Source organism: Pipra filicauda, unplaced genomic scaffold (genome assembly GCF_003945595.2).
Source record: "Pipra filicauda isolate LSUMZ 115617 unplaced genomic scaffold, ASM394559v2 scaffold281_size1565311_pilon, whole genome shotgun sequence".
In the NCBI taxonomy this organism is placed as follows: domain Eukaryota; kingdom Metazoa; phylum Chordata; class Aves; order Passeriformes; family Pipridae; genus Pipra; species Pipra filicauda.
The window spans coordinates 749076-768109 of NW_024104400.1; the positions used below are offsets into that span (position 1 = coordinate 749076).

Consider the following 19034-nt stretch of genomic DNA (forward strand, 5'->3'; position numbering starts at 1 on the left):
GCTGACACTTGTCTGCCTTCAGAGGAAGAGTCTCTGCAGCAAAGATCTCGTGGCCACCCAGAGCTGTGGCCACAGCTCCCAGCGGAGGGGAAAGCACTCGAGAGCTGCACAATCTGCCGGGGGTGATGGCCCTTACCTGTCTTCCTGTATCAATGTCAACTCCTCGGAAAACTCTTCCACAAGACCTAGAAACAGAACAGCAGCCAAGAAAGGAGAAGGCGTTTAGGCCCTGGGCGAGAAAGCCAGCCCAGAGAGCAGAGCTCTGCTGCCCAGAGTGTTTATAAAACACTCGGCTTCAGCCCAGCAGCCCAGCAGCCCAGCAGCCCTCTGCCATGCAGGGTGGCCAGGAGAAAACATAGGACATACTCCATGTCCTGTTCCTTGTTACAGGTAAGAGGCTGCCAGCATTGAGTTTTCTTTGACAATGCCTTCTGACCACAGTTATTAAATACTGATCAGGACTGACAGACAGGAGGATGTAAGCCCAGTGTCTGCCCATGTTTGCAGCTTGCCCGACTGCATGCTTGATATGACACCAGCAAAATCCCTGGCCCATGGTTTTGTGGAAGTAGCTGAGATTGGACTTACCCTTGGCCAATTATCTGCTGTAAAGTGTATTTCTTCGTAGGGTTCCCCTCACTCACAGTGCCCTCTGAAAGAAACAACATGAAAGACGCTCGTGTGAAACAGAGATACCACCTTGCAGCAGATCCGAAAGGCAGCCCCACTGTGCGGGGCTGTGAGCCCTTTGTAGTCAGCTGGTAACAACAACAACAACAATAACCACAACAGCAGAGGCAGCTCCGAAGCACAAAGACTGATTTTCCACAGTCTTTTGAGGGTTTACCTTGACAGGAAACTAAGCCCTTGGAGGAATGCTCACAGGAGACAGAAATCAGAAATGAACAGGCACCAATGAAAGAATTTGTTGTCTACAAACATTAAGGGGACCTGGAGCAACAGAGCCCTTATTTTCTTGGAGAGAAACACTCCGTGTGATTCGGCCAAAGGTTTAGTAGTTTTGAATGCACTAAGTTAAGTGCATTAAAAATTAAATTTTGACAATTAAATTGAGTTTTGGAATCTACTGTTGTGAACAAGTGCCATTTTCAGAACAGAAAGAATATTATCAGGTGTTTACAGGAGAGGATGGAATCTGCCCAACCTTTCAGCTGTTTGCCAAAAAAAAGCCTTTATGGTGTTCAAGAGCAGCATCTCAAGTTCTAATCCCTGAGGATGGGGCTTTATAAACAAGGAGCCTCATCACGGATCAGCAGGCTGAGTTCTGAAGAGGACCTTGCCTGTGCCATTTGAAGAACCACACTGCTTGTCTTCAACCTTAGAGATTTCGGCAAAGTCTCTGTACTCCAATGACTTGTGAGGAGTCAGGAGTCTAAAGAGAATTTAGGAACCCTAATATTCTCTTGGGTTTGGCCCTCTGCACACAGGAGTTCACTAGGTCATTCACTAGGTCAAAGCCTTCTGCTCAACCAGAAACCATCTCTGCCTTTGCCTGGAGCGTAGATGGAAGCTCAGGAAAACTGAATCCAGCCCCAGCTGCCCTCCGAGGCAGAAGGAACAGCCACAGTGCTCTGTTGCTTCCTCTCTTCCTTTAGTAGAACTAAAGCTGACATGCATACCATGGACTGCTGTACCAGACAGGAAATACATGATACGTACTGAGTTCAGCAAGGTAAAGACGTGTTAGTGGGGACAGCTTTGGCGGCCGGTGCGTGATTTTCTTTGGAATCCTTTTCTTTGCAATGCTTTTCTTTCGAGTGTCGCCTTTCCCGGTGCTTGTGCTTGGCATTTCAGTGTTGGCAAAGGTGACTTTTTTAGGTTGTGGTTCTGCAGCAGCACCAGGCCTCTTGAGGATCTGAGGCAAGAATTAGGTTCTGTGAGAAAAGTGGCTTGCAGAGATGCCCCGAGATCATAGTTCAGATGCAAACCCTTGGGAAGATGCTGTTGGCCACAAGTCGGGCTCTTAAACTGTCTTTTGCTGGCCACTTCACAAAGTGAATGGACGAGAAGAAAAGACTGGATTTACACGAGTTCATGGCCAGTTTCCTCTTCAATTTTCATGCATTTTCTCAACTAGGCCGTTCAGAGGGGCAACTACCCTCTAGGGCACAGTTATTGCTGTGTGTCCTGCAAGTGACACTCTGACTCAACTTGGAAGTTCAAAACCTCTTTTCCAGGTGTCAGTGGCTGGGCTGAAGCACCATGTCATGGCAGGGCTCCAGCCCTCACACTCTTCAACCATGCATGGCAAACACTGGCTGCTCAGGAACTTGCAGCTCTGAATGACACCAAAGGCAGTGCTAACCAAAGCTGGCACTTACTGATTTCATTCCTTCAGGCATGACTTTTCCAACAGCCACAGGTTCCTTCTCCACTTCTTTCTCTTCAACCTCCTGTCCAGAATCAGAGGGGGCCAGAAGAGGTTCTGGTGCTGCTGTTGTGTCCTGGGGAGAGTCAGTAGAGTCAGGGCCAGTCAGCATTCTGTCCCTTGCAAGGTTGGATAGTTACACACAATAACAAAAGGGTCATTTCACAAAAGGCCACTTTCTTGTTCAGTTTGCTTACATTTTCTCAAGTAGGCTATTCAGACGGGCAGGTAACCCCAGGGCACAGTTATTCCTATGTGTCCTGCCAGGGACACTGGCTCAACTTGGAAGGTTAAAACCCCTTTTCCAGGTGTCAGTGGCTGGGCTGAAGCACCATGTGATGGAAGGACTCCAGCCCTCACACTCTTCAGCCATGAAAAGCAAGCTTGCTCTCATCACAAGTTCTAAATTACACCAAAGGCAATGCTACTGTACTCTGGCACTTACTGATTTAATTTCTTCAGGCTCTGCGGCTCCAACAACAGCCACAAGTTCATTGTCCACTTGCTCTTCTTTACCCTCTTGTCCAGAAAGAGAGGGAGCCAGCAGAGGTTCTGGTGCTGCTGTTGTGCCCTGGGGAATGTCAGTAGCGTCAGGGACAGTCACCATTCTGTCCCTTGCAAGGTTGGATAGTTACACACAATAACAAAAGGGTCATTTGACACAGGGCCACTTTCTTGTTCTTTTTTTTTATGGTTTTCTGAAATAGGCCCTGTGGAGGGGCAGGTACGTCCAGGGGACAGTTTCTCCTGTCTCCTAGGAATCCTGCACGGCAATCTAAAGACTAAACAGGAAGAGTCAAAACCCCTTTTCCAGGTGTCAGTGGCTGGGTAGAAGCACAGTGTCATGGAAGGACTCCAGCCCTTGCACAGTCTTCAGCCATGAAAAGCAAGCTTGCTCTCATCACAAGTTCTAAATTACACCAAAGGCAATGCTACTGTACTCTGGCACTTACTGATTTAATTTCTTCAGGCTCTGCGGCTCCAACAACAGCCACAAGTTCATTGTCCACTTGCTCTTCTTTAATGTCTTGTCCGGAAATAGAGGGAGCCAGCAGAGGTTCTGGTGTCACGTTTGTGCCCTGGGGACAGTCAGTAGAGTCAGGGACAGTCACCATTCTGTCCCTTGCAAGGTTGGATAGTTACACACAATAACAAAAGGGTCATTTGACACAAGGCCACTTTCTTGTTCAGTTTGCTTACATTTTCTCAAGTAGGCTATTCAGATGGGCAGGTAACCCCAGGGCAGAGTTATTCCTATGTGTCCTGCCAGGGACACTGGTTCAACTTGGAAGTTCAAAACCCCTTTTCCAGGTGTCAGTGGCTGGGCTGAAGCACCATGTGATGGAAGGACTCCAGCCCTCACACTCTTCAGCCATGAAAAGCAAGCTTGCTCTCATCACAAGTTCTAAATTACACCAAAGGCAATGCTACTGTACTCTGGCACTTACTGATTTAATTTCTTCAGGCTCTGTGGCTCCAACAACAGCCACAAGTTCATTGTCCACTTGCTCTTCTTTACCCTCTTGTCCAGAAAGAGAGGAAGCCAGCAGAGGTTCTGGTGCTGCTGTTGTGCCCTGGGGAATGTCAGTAGCGTCAGGGACAGTCACCATTCTGTCCCTTGCAAGGTTGGAGAGTTACACACAATAACAAAAGGGTCATTTGACACAGGGCCACTTTCTTGTTCTTTTTTTTTATGGTTTTCTGAAATAGGCCCTGTGGAGGGGCAGGTACGTCCAGGGGACAGTTTCTCCTGTCTCCGAGGAATCCTGCACGGCAATCTAAAGACTAAACAGGAAGAGTCAAAACCCCTTTTCCAGGTGTCAGTGGCTGGGCTGAAGCACCATGTGATGGAAGGACTCCAGCCCTTGCACAGTCTTCAGCCATGAAAAGCAAGCTTGCTCTCATCACAAGTTCTAAATTACACCAAAGGCAATGCTACTGTACTCTGGCACTTACTGATTTAATTTCTTCAGGCTCTGCAGCTCCAACAACAGCCACAAGTTCATTGTCCACTTGCTCTTCTTTAATGTCTTGTCCGGAAAGAGAGGGAGCCAGCGCAGGTTCTGGTGTCACGTTTGTGCCCTGGGGAGAGTCAGTAGAGTCAGGGACAGTCACCATTCTGTCCCTTGCAAGGTTGGATAGTTACACACAATAACAAAAGGGTCATTTCACACAAGGGCCAGGCCATTTTCTTGTTCATGGATTTTCTGAAATAGGCCCTGTGGAGGGGCAGGTACATCCAGGGGACAGTTTCTCCTGTCTCCTAGGAATCCTGCACGGCAATCTAAAGATTAAACAGGAAGGGTCAAAACCTCTTTTCCAGGTGTCAGCAGATGGGCTGAAGCACCATGTCATGGCACGGCTACAGCCCTCACACTCTTCAGCCATGCATGGCAAACACTGGCTGCTCAGGAACTTGCAGCTCTGAATGACACCAAAGGCAGTGCTAACCAAAGCTGGCACTTACTGATTTAATTTCTTCAGGCTTTGCTTTCACGTTTTCCTTCTCTGCTTGCTCTTCCTTACTCTCTTGTCCAGAAACAGAGGGAGCCAGCAGAGGTTCTGGTGATGGTGTTGTGACCCTCTCTGTAAGGAGTCTCCTGGCTGCATCGAGCAGAGGACTGTTGTTGGTGAGAGTACTGGATTTTTCTAAAACTGGATGCTGCCCAAAGGAAAAAACAAAGAAAGAAAGGAGTCATTACTTTCCAAATGCAGTTTCCCACAGGCTCCAGCGGGATTCCTCTGGTTACCAGCAGTACACATCAGGAGGACTGAGGGCACCATCTACACCTCCAACTTCATGTCCAGGCCCTTGCTATCACAGGCAAACATGGCCCATAAGGCCCTTAATCAATTTCTCAAGGTGTCTGCAGCAAGGAGGTTTGCCTTGCCAGTGCTCGGGAATGCCACTTGCTGTCTCAGGCCTTTTTCCATTTCAGAAAACTCAAAGGACTCCCTTAGGTTCCTCTTCTCTAAAGACCTGGGCTATTTTAGGTGTGAAAACTGATGAGGAGCATAAGCCCCTCCTCGGGAAATTCCCCTACCTCTAAGCAAGGTCAACCCCAGGAGGATGCAGGCCTGTGTGTTGTTCTGAAGAGCACTGAGGTGGAGGTTCTCAGCACCCAGACAAGAGCAGGGACACAAGGGGCAGAGCGCTGATGGACTCAGCTCTGGCTTGCAGGGAGAGCAGTGTGTGCATTCCACCCCTGCCCCTCCCTGTGCTGGCTGCCCCCTTCCTTCCCAGCAGGGACAGCCCAGTGGCACCTTGTGCAGCTCCCTCTCTCTGCCACAAAACCTGCCAGAACCCTGGAGCACTTCTGGCCTGCTTGAATGTGCCAGGCAGCAAATGGGGCTGGGACAAGGCCCGCTCAGCTGTCCCTCCTTGGGTGGCAGAAACCTCAAAGAGTGGGGCAGGAGGGACAAGCTGGGCCCCCTCTGAGGCTCGCAGTGAGCTCCCCACAGCCCCTTCCTTCTCCCAGGCCATTAATACTCTGACCACTTGGCTGGGACTGCTTCCTTGGGTCCCCCTCCACCAACACCATTTCAGCCTCTGGACCTGCTATTATTCTACTCCCGCTCTTTTGCCACCAGGTACAACCAAGTGTCCTCCCAAAGTACAAGCCAGGGCCACAGACAGGACCAGATGGTGGAAGACCTTTCCTCGGAGGAAAGGCCAAGAGGGATGGCACTGGAGAAGAGAAGGTCCCAGGGAGAGCTTATTGTGGCCTTTCAATCCTTCAAGGGGACACATGTTTTCAAAGGGCCCGGTTGCAATGGGACAAAGGGTCATGGTTTTCAAGTGGAAGAGGATAGATTCTGGTTACATCTAAGGAAGTCATTGTTTAGAATGAGGGTGCTGAAACACTGGCACAGGAAGTGGATACCCCATCCCTGGTCAGGTGGGACAGGGCTCTGAGCAACCCGGTCTAGTTGAAGATGTCCCTGCTCATTGCAGGAGGGTTGGACTAGATGCCACTTAAAGGTCTCTTCCAAGCCAAATTATTTAAGGATGCTACTTATTTGTCTTTTGAAAAGCACTAAGACTGGAGATTAGTAGAAGAGGAGGCCTCCTGATGCCTCTGAGTTTAGCTGATGACAAAGCCCATCCCTGGACAGCTGTTTCACCTGCAGCCACTTTGTCTGCAGAAGCTGCTTGGTAGGCCATCGGGGCCTCACATTCCCGTACAGGTAAGACTGCAGGAAGGATCGGAACATAGACGGCGGATTTCTGGGAGTCTCCAGCTGGGGTGGCACGTCCTTAGGATTGGGACAAAGGAAACACAAGACAGCCATTAACATGCACTTGGTCCTACGGGCCTCAGTTCTACAGTGCATATGTCCCAGGACAATTTAACTCTCCAGCAAATTAGGGGAGTTGAAATCCCTCCACAGTCCCAGCTGCCTCTCAGTGGCAGGGCATTACATCCCATTGTCCCAAATTTGCTCTCTTTACCAACTAGTTAGACAGTGCTGCATCTTGCTCTGACTTAGATATCCCACCATGGCTAAAAGCAGCAAACAATCTTCTGCCTGCAAACCCAGACCTTCCTCTGTTTAAAAGCTCTTGAACAGAAAATGAGAAAACAGCCAGGGATGCCTTGGCTGCTGCTGCTGCTGCTGCAAAGGCACTGACATGGACTTTCTTTCATGGACTTGCTTTCAGCCTCTCAGGCTGGCACTTTGTTGTAGCAGGCCAAGCTCACAGCTCGCTCCATGATTCCTAAAAACTAGGAACGTCAAAGCTTCCTTTTCCACTCACAGAAGGACGGGCTGCTCTCTGTCCATCTCCATATCCACTGGTGATTCCGTCTGCAATGGGCAAGGCAAAATGAAGCAGACGCTGTCAGAAAACTGCCTCTTGTGGGGAATCCCATCACACAAGGCAACCCAAATAAAGAGCATTTTTCTTTCACAACATCTCTCCAGGAGCAACAGTTCTTTTGCACAGCAAGCAAGAGAAGAGGACAAAACCCCATGTTCATCTTCTTCTACAGTTTCCTGTCTATTTTTTATGCTGTTTTCCCAGGAAATAAAACAAATAGAAACTCCATCAAGCAAATGTAAATTGTCCATTAACAGTCAATGCTTCTGTTCTGCCCAAGAGCTAAAGCAGCTTTAGCTAAAGAGATAAAGAAGTTTCCTCTTCTTTTTTTTCTTTTTCTGTTCTGTTGGCTTTTGGTTTTTCTTTTAATAAATGGCAAGCATCAGTTCTCTTTAGCTTGCTGAAAATGTTTCCCCAGAAAAACTGTCCAAAAAATCCCCTCTAGCCATTCTAGCACAAGAACAGCTCCTGGGTTCAGGAGCCTGCACCCTGCATTTGTTTGGAAGCTGGCATTTTATCTCAGAGGTCATTGGTGTGATCAAATCCTTTAATTATGGAATTTAACAAACAGGATGCTTTCCCCTCAGTTCTGGAGATAACTGAACAGTTTTTAGAAGAACTTCTGAGAAGTTCTCCCAAGCCTGCATTTTGGAAGTCGTACTGGTAGAACCAGCAAAGTGAGGAAATTACAGACTCCACAGGCTAGCCAGTGGAGGGCACAGAACCCCCTCAAGTTCCATTCCAAATGCTGTCCACACACAGACCCCCCCTTTTCAGACAAAGCTGTTGACAGGAGTTCTACCAAACTAAGGGCATCTTAAGGGCAGTTTTGTTTCTAAATCATCTCAGTGCCTAAGGAAGAGCATAAAGAACACAGCCATGCCAAAGCCAGGTATGCTGCCCCCAGGAACAAACACTACTCACCTCTCGGGAAATCCGTCACCTGGCAGGGCCTGTCGGAAGAAAAATATAAATTTGATGAAAAGAGCACAAAATCATGAACTGCAGCACAGATTTGCCGAAACATTTCAGCAAAGCTGTGCTGCAGTCCAAGGGGCACAGCCCCTTGGGGGAGGGAAAAGAAAACCGCTCTCTAGTTTGTAGGCTCTCCACTGAGAGCTCCTCGATCTGAAAACTCCTCTGGGACGCCCGTTCACAAGCTCTCCGCTGAGAAATCCTCAATCCGAAGACTCCTCTGCGACGAGCACGCGACGAACTGCACCGCAAGCCGAGGCCCTTGGTGCCTGACTGAGAGCGTTCCACGGACACTGCAATGGCCACCCAGCACTTCAGTGACATCACAGCGACAGTGGGGCAACAGTCCTGTGACATCACGGAAACAGCCGTTCAAGGTTCCCCACGCTGCAATGGTTTTGGGTGGCTTCTTGACCCCTGGAATGTTGAATCTTGCTCTCCTGTTGGAGCCTGACCTCCCTTTCTTGCAGTGACTTGTCAGCTTACCTCCCGATGTAAAGCTCACCTTTCTGTCTAAAACTCATCTGGAAATCAACTCTGCTCTTCCATGGAATAATGATTGAGGCTTAGCTTGTTTTCCTGGTGATTCTTTGAATGGATACAGAAACCAGGGTGTCAGAAAACAGGCTGAGAGGGTCAAAGGCTTGGATGAATTCCTGGACATCTTACGAGGGAGGGTGGCATTTGAAAACTGATCCACCCACTTAAAGCCCCGGCTCTACACTGAAACTATATTGAGAACACGTAGTTTTAAATTTTTCTGTGGGAAAGGAATCTCACTTGTACAGGCTGACTGTCAAGAAAGGGGACAACATGGTGCTGCAGACACTCATGGATCACCCGGCTGTTGTAGGATGGTTTCCTTTCAAGTGCCATCTCTGGGAGTTGGCTCCCAGTGTCTGTCCTCGGTGCTTTAAAATAACAAGTATCTAGTGCTTGGGAGTAGGAGCTGCCACAGGCACTCTGAACAGCATCAGGACTCCGCATTTTAATTCTCACAGTCTTCGAGGCCCGACTCTTGACTTGTTTGTTCAGGACTGGACTCTTGATTTTTTGACTCTCGGAGGTAGATGCTCCCAGGAGTGCTGGGAACAATAGAACTTTTTAAATAGTTTTAGTTATTGGTTTTAATTAACCTTGTAATTGGTTGTTTTAACTAATCGTAAGTGGTGTGTTAGGCCTAAAATCACTTCTAGCAAGCCTTCAGCAGAATTTAACAGAAACTGCCATTGTGAGAACACAGCTTGGGAAAAGTACTACAACTCCAAGTTTTGTTAAGCTAACCTCACTGGGCTTCAGTGAACAAAGCCTAGGGAGAAGGATGTACTGCTGAAGTTGCACATCTGGAATACAGAATGTATGGACCAAAAGGACGTTTTCCAGAAGCCAGAGGATAAAGAAGGCGCTAACAAAGACTCGGTCGATGTGTTGGAAAGGCCCTACCAGAAGAAAAAGATACTAAAAAGACTAAAACTGTGGGCTAATTAGCATGGAAACGGAGAAATCCATGAGCAATAGAAAATTGAATATTAGTTAATGAAAGAGCACTGTGTAATTAGAACCAAAAAACATTAATTGCTTTGTTTGTTAAAGATGGAAAGATAGGTGAAAAAGTTTTGAATCTGTGTCTGTGTGGAGGCCCCTGGCCAGTGACCCACAGCCCGCAGCGCTGTGAATAAAGTGACACCTTGCGGGCTGTGAATAAAGTAATGCCTTGCTTTTTAACACTAGCATTGCAGGGTTTGAGGGTTCTATTATCCCGAGGATTTCAGAGGTATTTGACAACAGTAGCTGACTCCAGGAAGAGTGAGATTCCTTCCCGGCAGCCCTCACAGCACAGCCCTCGCTGTACCAAGCTGGGCTTCTCCCCTTTTACCGTGGAGAGGCTTGGAGGGCATTCAGAACAGCTGTGATTGCCTGACATGGACAGCATTTGTTGTGAATCCCTCAGGGACACGTCCGTGTTCCACACGTGGCAGGGAGCCCTTGGAGCAGCTGTCAGAGTGGGGGTGCCCCCGTGGGTGCTTCCTGCCCCTTCTCCCCCCTTTGGCCACTTCTCCCATAGCCACTCAAGTCAGACTTTCTCCCAGGAAAGTTCTCTGCCCAGCACTGAGCTCCTGGTGCACCTGCAAAAACCAAATTCCCTTAGGCTTGTGGGAAACCTACAGGGTCGGAACCCTCAGTGAACATGGAGCTCTTAAATCCTTCTCCTATCCAACTTCTGTGTGCATGTAAGATTTTCTGGGGCCCTGACTAGCCTTTCTGTCTGCTACAGTGGAATATCAGGGCGACGGAGCAGCGGGGGTGTGTGAGGGGGTCTCTCTCTTTGCTGCCTGCTGAGGGGAAGGCGCTGAGAGACTGCGCATGCTCCGAGAGCGAGGTGAACCGTTCGGTGAGAGGCAGACTCGAAGCCTTCATCCCCTACGGCCACCCGAGAGAAGTGGGCAGGTGCCAGAAGGCGTGTGCCGAGATTTCCATAGACCAGCGCCCACTCTGGGGTAGTTCCTGAATATGTAAAACCGTGCGATGGATATGGATGACCTGCTGGGAGAAAACGGGAGCCGGGAGGGGGGAGCGGTCGCGCGTGTCAGGCGGAGTCATCCCCGCGCGTCCGGCAGCGTAATAAACAACTAGCGGCTTCATAGCGCCTGTGGCTCTTGAGTTTTACTACCGTCGCCTTTTCCCGGCATCCCCGAGGCCTCAGCTGAGATGGGGTGACCCCCAGGCTGAAGCAAAAGCCGCTGCGGGCTGAAGCAGCGGGGCACAAGGGCTGAGATGAGAATGGCTCTGGGCTTAGACAAAACCGGCTGCAGCTGAGGCGGGAGGGGCCCAGTTATGAGGCAGAAAGGGCTGTGGGCTGAGGCAAAACCGGCTGCGGGCTGAGGGAAAAACTGGTGCGGGCTGAGGGGAAAACACCTGAGGGCTGAGGCAAAAACAGTTGCCGATGAGGCGGGGCGGCCCCCGACTGAGGCAGCAGCGGCGCCGGTTCTCAGCCTGGGCGATGGGGTGGGGCGGGGGGAAGAGGCCAGGCACTGAGCACAGTGGCGAGGAGTCTCCCTACAGCTCCCCGGCCCCACGCTGTCCCGCTCCCAACTTGAAGGAAGCCCCAGTTCCCTCCCACACACACAGCTTTCCGGTTTTCCTTTAATTTTTTCCTGTTCCCACACAAACGCTACATTATATATACACACTATATATACACACTATATGGAAACACTATTTACACAGTCTCGCTCTGTATATATATACACACACACATATGTACATTATCTATATATAAGGGAGCATTATGTAAGGGGCTACAGTGCAGGAGAGTTATGGGGTGTTGTGCAAGTGCCCTAGACAGTACAGAGTCCAGGTATGCCCATAGCACTGTAACACACTATCTATATACAACGGTCATTATTCTACAGTACCTTGTGTGTCTATATATTTTATAAATTTGCACACCCCCCATATAACGCTCCCACATTTAGTAATCTCCATGATATCAGTTGTGCCATTTCATGGGGAGCCTCCAAGCCATGAGGATCCGTCATTTTGTGGGGCCTCTCCCAGGGAAGGCTGTCACCCTCTGTGTCAGCCTCAGTTCCCAGGGCAGAACTGGGATGCCTAAAGGACACTCACCTGAGCACAAGCCTGTGGAACAGCCCAGCTCCCTCCCCCTCTGTCCAGAGTGGCACAGACACTCCCGACCTTTCCCAGGAGCTACGAGGCAACCAAGAGGTCAGGAGGCATCGCCAGAAACGACTCAATCACTCTGCTCTCTTTTGCCCTTCTCGAGTCCTGCGCAGACCCAAGGTGGCAAATCCCATCAGTCCGTGCATTTCCATGCCTGGCCACGATTCCCCTCTGGAGCAGCCCACACCCAGTTTGTCTCCGAGTCTGGAAGATTAGTCTGGTCCCAGAAAGATGCAAGCACCCCGGGCTGGGCTTCTTCCAGCCTGGCTCTGCGCATGCTGAGGCTGCTCTGCGCTCTGCCCGGGCTCTGCAGGGGCTCAGCCCCTCACACTGCTGCTCTGAAAGCCTCGCATCAGACGTGCCCTTTCGGAGCACACGGGCTGACCTTCTGCTTTTTCAGCTGAGGAAGACTCTCATCCAGCACAGAGATTGCAAGGGGTCATACAAACCCAACTGTCAAGAACTCAAACACTCTACGGTCCCAGTTGAATACCTGTACCCAACGGGGTGATTTGTCTGCCCCACTCTCCATCTGGTTGTGGCTGGACTTGCAATTGCACTTTCTTCCTCATATAGAAGTACCACGACTGGGCAAACGCAGGCCAGTGGGATATATTCCAAAGGCAATGTGGTCTGGAGCCGATGAATGAAAGAAGCCCTTCCCCAATTCCAAACCATACCAAAACCCCCATCAATGGGACTTCCCAGCTATGAATAACAACAAAAGTTTATTTACAAATGAAGTGGCTGCAAAGATCAGAGTAGATATTGGCTATTTTCCTAGTCCTTGTCTACTCTGTGCCTCCTTTGCCAGTGGAGGCATTTCCATGTCGGGAAAGGTGACTTCTCCAGGTTGTGGTGCTGCAGCAGCGCCTGCCATTGCAGAGCTCTTGAGGATCTGTGGCAAGAATTAGGTTATGTCAGAAATGTGGCTTGCAGAGATACCCTGAGATCATAGTTCAAATGCAAACCCTTGGGAAGATGCTGTTGGCCACAAGTTGGGCTCTTAAACTGTCTCTTGCTGCCCACTTCACAAAGTGAATGGACGAGAAGAAAAGACTGGATTTACACGAGTTCATGGGCAGTTTCCTCTTCAATTTCAATGGATTTTTGAACTGTGCAGAGGGGCAGGTATCCCCAAGGGACAGTTTCTCCTGTCTCCTGCAAGGGACTCTGACTCGACTTGGAAGTTCAAAACCCCTTTTCCAGGTGTCAGTGGCTGGGCTGAAGCACCATGTCATGGCAGGGCAACAGCCCTCACACTCTTCAGTCCCAAAGAGCGAGCACTGTCTGCTCAGGAACTTGCAGCTCTGATTGACACCAAAAGCAGTGCTAATGTACTCTGGCACTTACTGATTTCACTCCTTCAGGCTTTGCTTTGACAACTTTCTTCTCTACTTGCTCTTCTTTCCCCTCTTGTCCAGAAACAGAGGGAGCCAGCAGAGGTTCTGGTGCCGCTGTTCTGGGTCTCCTGGCTGCATCAATCAGAGGAGCCATCTCGACAAGACTCTTGGATTTTCCTAAAAACGGATGCTGCACCAAAAAAACCAAAGAAGAACAAAAGGAGCCATTACTTTCCAAATGCAGTTTCTCACAGGCTCCAGTGGGATTCCTCTGGTTACCAGCAATACACATCAGGAGGACGTGGGGAACTATCTAGACCTCCATCTTTCCTCTGAGGAAAGGCCAAGAGGGATGCCACTGGAGAAGAGAAGGTGCCAGGGAGAGCTTATTGTGGCCTTTCAGTCCTTCAAGGGGACACATGTTTTCAAAGGGCGTGGTTGCAATGGGACAAAGGGTCATGGTTTTCAAGTGGAAGAGGATAGATTCTGGTTACATCTAAGGAAGTCATTGTTTAGAATGAGGGTGCTGAAACACTGGCACAGGAAGTGGATACCCCACCCCTGGTCAGGTGGGACAGGGCTCTGAGCAACCCGGTCTAGTTGAAGATGTCCCTGCTCGTTGCAGGAGGGTTGGACTAGATGCCACTTAAAGGACCCGTCCAAGCCAAACTATTCTAGGATGCTACTTAGTTGTCATTTGAAAAGCACCAAGACTGGAGATCAGTAGGAGAGGAGGCCTCCTGATGCCTCTGAGTCTAGCTGATGACAAAGTCCATCCCTGGACAGCTGTTTCACCTGCAGCCACTTTACCTGCAGCAGCTGCCAGGCCGTCCATCGATGCTTGGCATTCGGGTTCAGGCAGGACTGCAGGAAGGAACGGAACACAGGAGACAGGTTTCTGGGAGTCTCCAGCTCGGGTGGCATGTCCTTAGGCTTGGGACAAAGGAAACACAAGGCAGCCATTAACCATCCCTCCCCGAGGGGAAGAGCTCCAGCACAGGCCAGTCCTTGCTTTCTGAGACTTGACCTGGGGTTTCTCCAGGAGCCCTGATCAACATTTGAGCTTAAGGAAGCAGAGAATTTTCAGCATCCAGACCAGTCCTGCTAATTGCCTTCAACTCTTTTTGCTGCCTTCTGCAAGGCAAATGCAATCCAAAAGAAGTCTTCCAAGAAAAGTCAGGGACCTTTTTCAGAAAGACTGGAAGACTGACATTTTCCGTAATTGTTGCCTTCCTCAGGAATTAACTGTGCAGCATTTAACTTGGTTTCAGCTGTTAGTCATGGGGTTTTATCCCGGTATGCCTTCCTGGCCTATTGCACACTCCTTTGGTGTAAGAACGGGTCATTTCATTTTAGGGAATTAGCATCTACAACTGCAAACTTGAAAATACATTGGCTTACTCCAAGGAGCTGTGCTAGAACCTACTTTTAGAAATGTACTGGCTAATACATACTTGTGGCAGTACTAGAAGCAGTGACCTGCCCTGAAAGGCTCAGGTAAGCAGTGGGCACTGGTCCAAGTTTGAAAAGACTTCTGGCCTGCAGATCCCCTTGAAATGCTTTTCACAGTAATTCTCCAAGGGGAGAATCCTGCTGCTGAAAAATTCCTGCCGTTGGGAGATCCAGCTCCAAGAGAGTTCAAAGAGCACAGGAGGAATTCAAGCATTGTTGGAGGCCCAAACGGCCCATTTCTGCACTGGCACATGTCGCTTCTCCTGTGAGCAGATGTGCTCCAGGACACTTTTAGACGTGGGCCTTGGTGGCACTAGTTCAAGCTGATGTCCGTGGGAGAAAGATATGGCTCAGGGGAGAAAGGCAGGGCTCTCTGACAGTATTTGCACCTTACCTGTGTAGGACCATCCACCATTTCTAGTGCCGTGATCCCAAGGGCCCAGATGTCCACTTTGGCACCATATCGGTCTCTTCTCAACATTTCTGGTGCCATATAGAAACGGGTCCCCAGGAATGACCTCCGTTTCTTCTGCCAGGGCTGAAGCCAAGCACAGAAGCCAAAATCAACTGCAAGAAAAGAAATAGTGTTAAAACCAGTTTGAATTATGAAAGCAAGCACAAGAATTCCCCACTCTCGGTCTGAGAGCACAGTGTTGAATCTAGCTGGAAGAGTGGCTGTGCTCTGTTTCCCCTGGAAGGGACATACCCAAACCAAAGGCACTCTTGACAGCCTCATCCTCTCTAGAGCTCTCTGCACATTGCAACTCTGCTCTCAGCTTACAGCAGTGGGCTGGGTGCTCCCACCAGCACCACTTTTGGGGAACTGGCAGGCACTCAAAGGCAACCCCAGACCCTGCCTCCCAGGAACGCTGTGCCTGACCAAGAACACCTACTCAATTTCACAGATCCATCGATTCCGAGAAGAATATTGTCACTTTTGATGTCTCTGTGAATCACAAGAATTGAATGAAGGAAGTCCAGGGCTTTCAGGCACTGAGATTAAACACAAAAACACAAGGGGAAAAATTAATTAGGCTGATTTTATCGCACAAAAAAGGAAATGGCTCTAAAACATCAAATTTCCAAGTGACACATCAATTGCAGACATATTTCAAGTGGCAAAGTGTAGAATAATAAATAAAATAAAATGAAATTAAACTATAAAAGAAAGTACAACATTATATGAGTATAATAACAGAGTACAAGAAATGCAGTGAGACTGGCAGGCCGTTCACTTGGATGCTCTTTTCTTCTCCACATCATAACAGCAACGCAGAAACAAAGCTCTGAACAGGAAATCACTCCTGTTCTTACCACCTTTTGCAAAGAACCATCCTGTCCAGGTTGTCAGAAGCAAGAACAGCATCCCTTACCTCCCGACTGATAGAGGCTATCATCTCTTCCTCAAGAGCTTGTTTGGAAACCACAGTAGATAAGGGGCATCCCTCCACATATTCCATCACTATCCAGAGTTCTTCATTGAAAAGGTAGCTGAAAGAAGAAACCCACAGCATGGAGATGAATGGGCCCAGCTAAATGACCTTATGGGAAAGACTGCAGTTGAGTTTTCTTGCCAGGTCACTTGTAAATGAAGAGAGAATCTGAGCAGGCTAAATGAGAAAGGCTCATCTGTGAAAAAGGAGATGTCTTAGATGGCAAGCAAGGCAAAAATGCAGTTTAGTGACAGCAGAGAGAAATGTGGAACCAGGACATTGCCATCAGCTGCTTCATCATCTTAACTCATCCCTTCCAGCCTGAACTCCAGGAAGCAGGCAACACAGACTTCTCCATGGGAGGAGAGTGTGCACCACTGAGGGCAGATGTTGGTCAAGCCCTTGGAAAGCATTGCATAGAGTGCATTCAGAAACAGGGAAAACCATTTAAAACCTGGCACATTGTGTGGTTGTGCAAACAAGAGCCTAGTCTTCCTGGCATCCACAGCAACAGAAAATAGAGGGAAAACCCCAAGGGCAATCATTTCTAGGAGGGTTTATCAGCACGTATCATTAAGGCAAAGAAAAGATTGTCAGTTTGAAAAAAACCAGACCCCAAAAGAACAGGGAGGTAGTGAACTGAAGGGCTGTAGCTTTAGGAAGACATGGAAGATGCAGGTTTTGGAAGACACGCTTCAAACTACCTATACCAGAAAAGACCAAGGCAGACACAAGGCAAGCTCCTCTCATCCACTTCAGTTGGAAGAGTTGAGAAATAATGAAGAGCTCCATGTTCTTCCAGTGACCAAAGTGGCTTTTTAGCCTTTGGCTTGCAGTGTGTCAATGATGTGATAATCCCAGAACCACTCACCTGTCTATATAACGAATGATATTGGGGTGCCTCATGCTACTCAAGAGTGAAACCTCATTTAAAACAAGCTCCCTTTTGTTCTTTCTGTCGCGAAGAAAAATCTTCTTGATGGCCACCTAAAAGGAGATTGAAAGCCACAGACTTGAGAAGTCTGTTGCACGGGACCACAACGCACATGGAGCAGGTGTTTTTGGAATGATGGAGCCAGGGTGGGCCAAACTGCCTGGGATTAGACACCAGAGCTTCTTAACTGACAGGACAAGAGACGATTCCTCCACTCGCCCTTGTGTGCCAGTTACAGGACACATGGCTATAGACATTTTGCCTTGTAAACTCTGGACAAACAATCAATCCATAATGGAGGAAATCCCATCCTAAAAGGTCATGAGAGTTACACAAAAAAATACAATCCCGGCACTTTCTAACATGTTGAAGTTGGATTTTGCTACTCTAAAGAACGTTTTTAACCCAGTTCCTATTTGCAGTTCTTTTCTGGGTTTGAAAAGGAATAACCCATTCTAGGGTGTTTTATGGATGTGGCCGGGGTTATGAGCAGCGCTCAGGGCCTTTAGATCCCTTGCAGACTCCTGTGTAAGTGCACTTCCCAAGTGCAGCACTGCAGCTGGGTAAGGAGCCACCAAGTAGCTGATGCATTAGCATAGTCAGTAAATAAGTCTGAGCAAAGGTGTCCTTCTCTGAAAGATACCCCTGCCCTCCTTGTGTTCTTTTGGGGACTTAGTAAGGACAAGGTCTGTCCAAACCGTGTGTTGCAGGCTGACACTTGTCTGCCTTCAGAGGAAGAGTCTCTGCAGCAAAGATCTCGTGGCCACCCAGAGCTGTGGCCACAGCTCCCAGCGGAGGGGAAAGCACTCGAGAGCTGCACAATCTGCCGGGGGTGCTGGCCCTTACCTGTCCTCCTGTGGCAATGTCAACTCCTCGGAAAACAGCTCCGAAAGCCCTAGAAACAGAACAGCAGCCAAGAAGGGAGAAGGTGTTTAGGCCCTGGGTGAGAAAGCCAGCCCAGAGAGCAGAGCTCTGCTGCCCAGAGTGTTTATAAAACACTCGGCTTCAGCCCAGCAGCCCAGCAGCCCAGCAGCCCTCTGCCATGCAGAGTGGCCAGGAGAAAACATAGGACATACTCCATGTCCTGCTCCTTGTTACAGGCAAGAGACTGCCAGCATCGAGTTGTCTTTGACAATGCCTTCTGACCACAGTTATTAAATACTGATCAGGACTGACAGACAGGAGGATGTAAGCCCAGTGTCTGCCCATGTTTGCAGCTTGCCCGACTGCATGCTTGATATGACACCAGCAAAATCCCTGGCCCATGGTTTTGTGGAAGTAGCTGAGATTGGACTTACCCTTGGCCAATTTGCTGCTTTAAAGTGTATTTCTTCGTAGGGTTCCCCTCACTCACAATGCCCTCTGAAAGAAACAACATGAAAGACGCTCATGTGAAACAGAGATACCACCTTGCAGCAGATCCGAAAGGCAGCCCCACTGTGCGGGGCTGTGAGCCCTTTGTAGTCAGCTGGTAACAACAACAACAACAACAACAACAACAATAACCACAACAGCAGAGGCAGCTCTGAAGCACAGGTGGCTGTACAAAGACTGATTTTCCACAGTCTTTTGAGGCTTTACCTTGACAGGAAACCAAGCACATGGAGGAATGCTCAGAGGAGACAGAAGTCAGAAAAGAACAGGCACCAATGCAAGAGTTTGTTGTCTACAAACTTTAAGGAGAGCTGGAGCAACAGAGCCCTTATTTTCTTGGAGAGAAACACTCCGTGTGATTCAGCCAAAAGTTTAATGTTTTTGACGATTAAATGCACTAAATTAAATGCATTAAAAACTAAATTTTGGCAATTAAATTGAGTTTTGGAATCTACTGTTATGAACAAGTGCCATTTTCAGAACAGAAAGAATATTATCAGGTGTTTACAGGAGAGGATGGAATCTGCCCAACCTTTCAGCTGTTTGCCAAAAAAAGCCTTTATGGTGTTCAAGAGCAGCATCTCAAGTTCTAATCCCTGAGGATGGGGCTTTATAAACAAGGAGCCTCATC

General features: G+C 48.8%; 1 protein-coding gene across 19 annotated transcripts in view; it reads right to left on the reverse strand.

Moving 5' to 3' along the window:
- The window catches only part of LOC113990269, a 63276-nt gene that overhangs the window by 17388 nt on the left and 26854 nt on the right, over positions 1-19034 (reverse strand). For 9 of the 19 annotated variants that reach the window (XM_039382746.1, XM_039382738.1, XM_039382737.1 and 6 more), the window contains 16 exons: positions 18328-18391; positions 17876-17924; positions 16967-17082; positions 16036-16153; positions 15556-15655; positions 15057-15229; positions 14021-14143; positions 13221-13400; positions 4346-4471; positions 3838-3963; positions 3343-3468; positions 2835-2960; positions 2343-2465; positions 1681-1876; positions 589-652; positions 137-185 (listed from right to left, as the gene is read on the reverse strand). In XM_039382746.1, coding sequence (XP_039238680.1) covers positions 137-185; positions 589-652; positions 1681-1876; positions 2343-2465; positions 2835-2960; positions 3343-3468; positions 3838-3963; positions 4346-4471; positions 13221-13400; positions 14021-14143; positions 15057-15229; positions 15556-15655; positions 16036-16153; positions 16967-17082; positions 17876-17924; positions 18328-18391 — 1859 coding nt within the window. The remainder of the gene's footprint in view (positions 1-136; positions 186-588; positions 653-1680; positions 1877-2342; positions 2466-2834; positions 2961-3342; positions 3469-3837; positions 3964-4345; positions 4472-13220; positions 13401-14020; positions 14144-15056; positions 15230-15555; positions 15656-16035; positions 16154-16966; positions 17083-17875; positions 17925-18327; positions 18392-19034) is intronic. The other 10 variants (XM_039382730.1, XM_039382740.1, XM_039382728.1 and 7 more) reach the window with 10 other exon arrangements.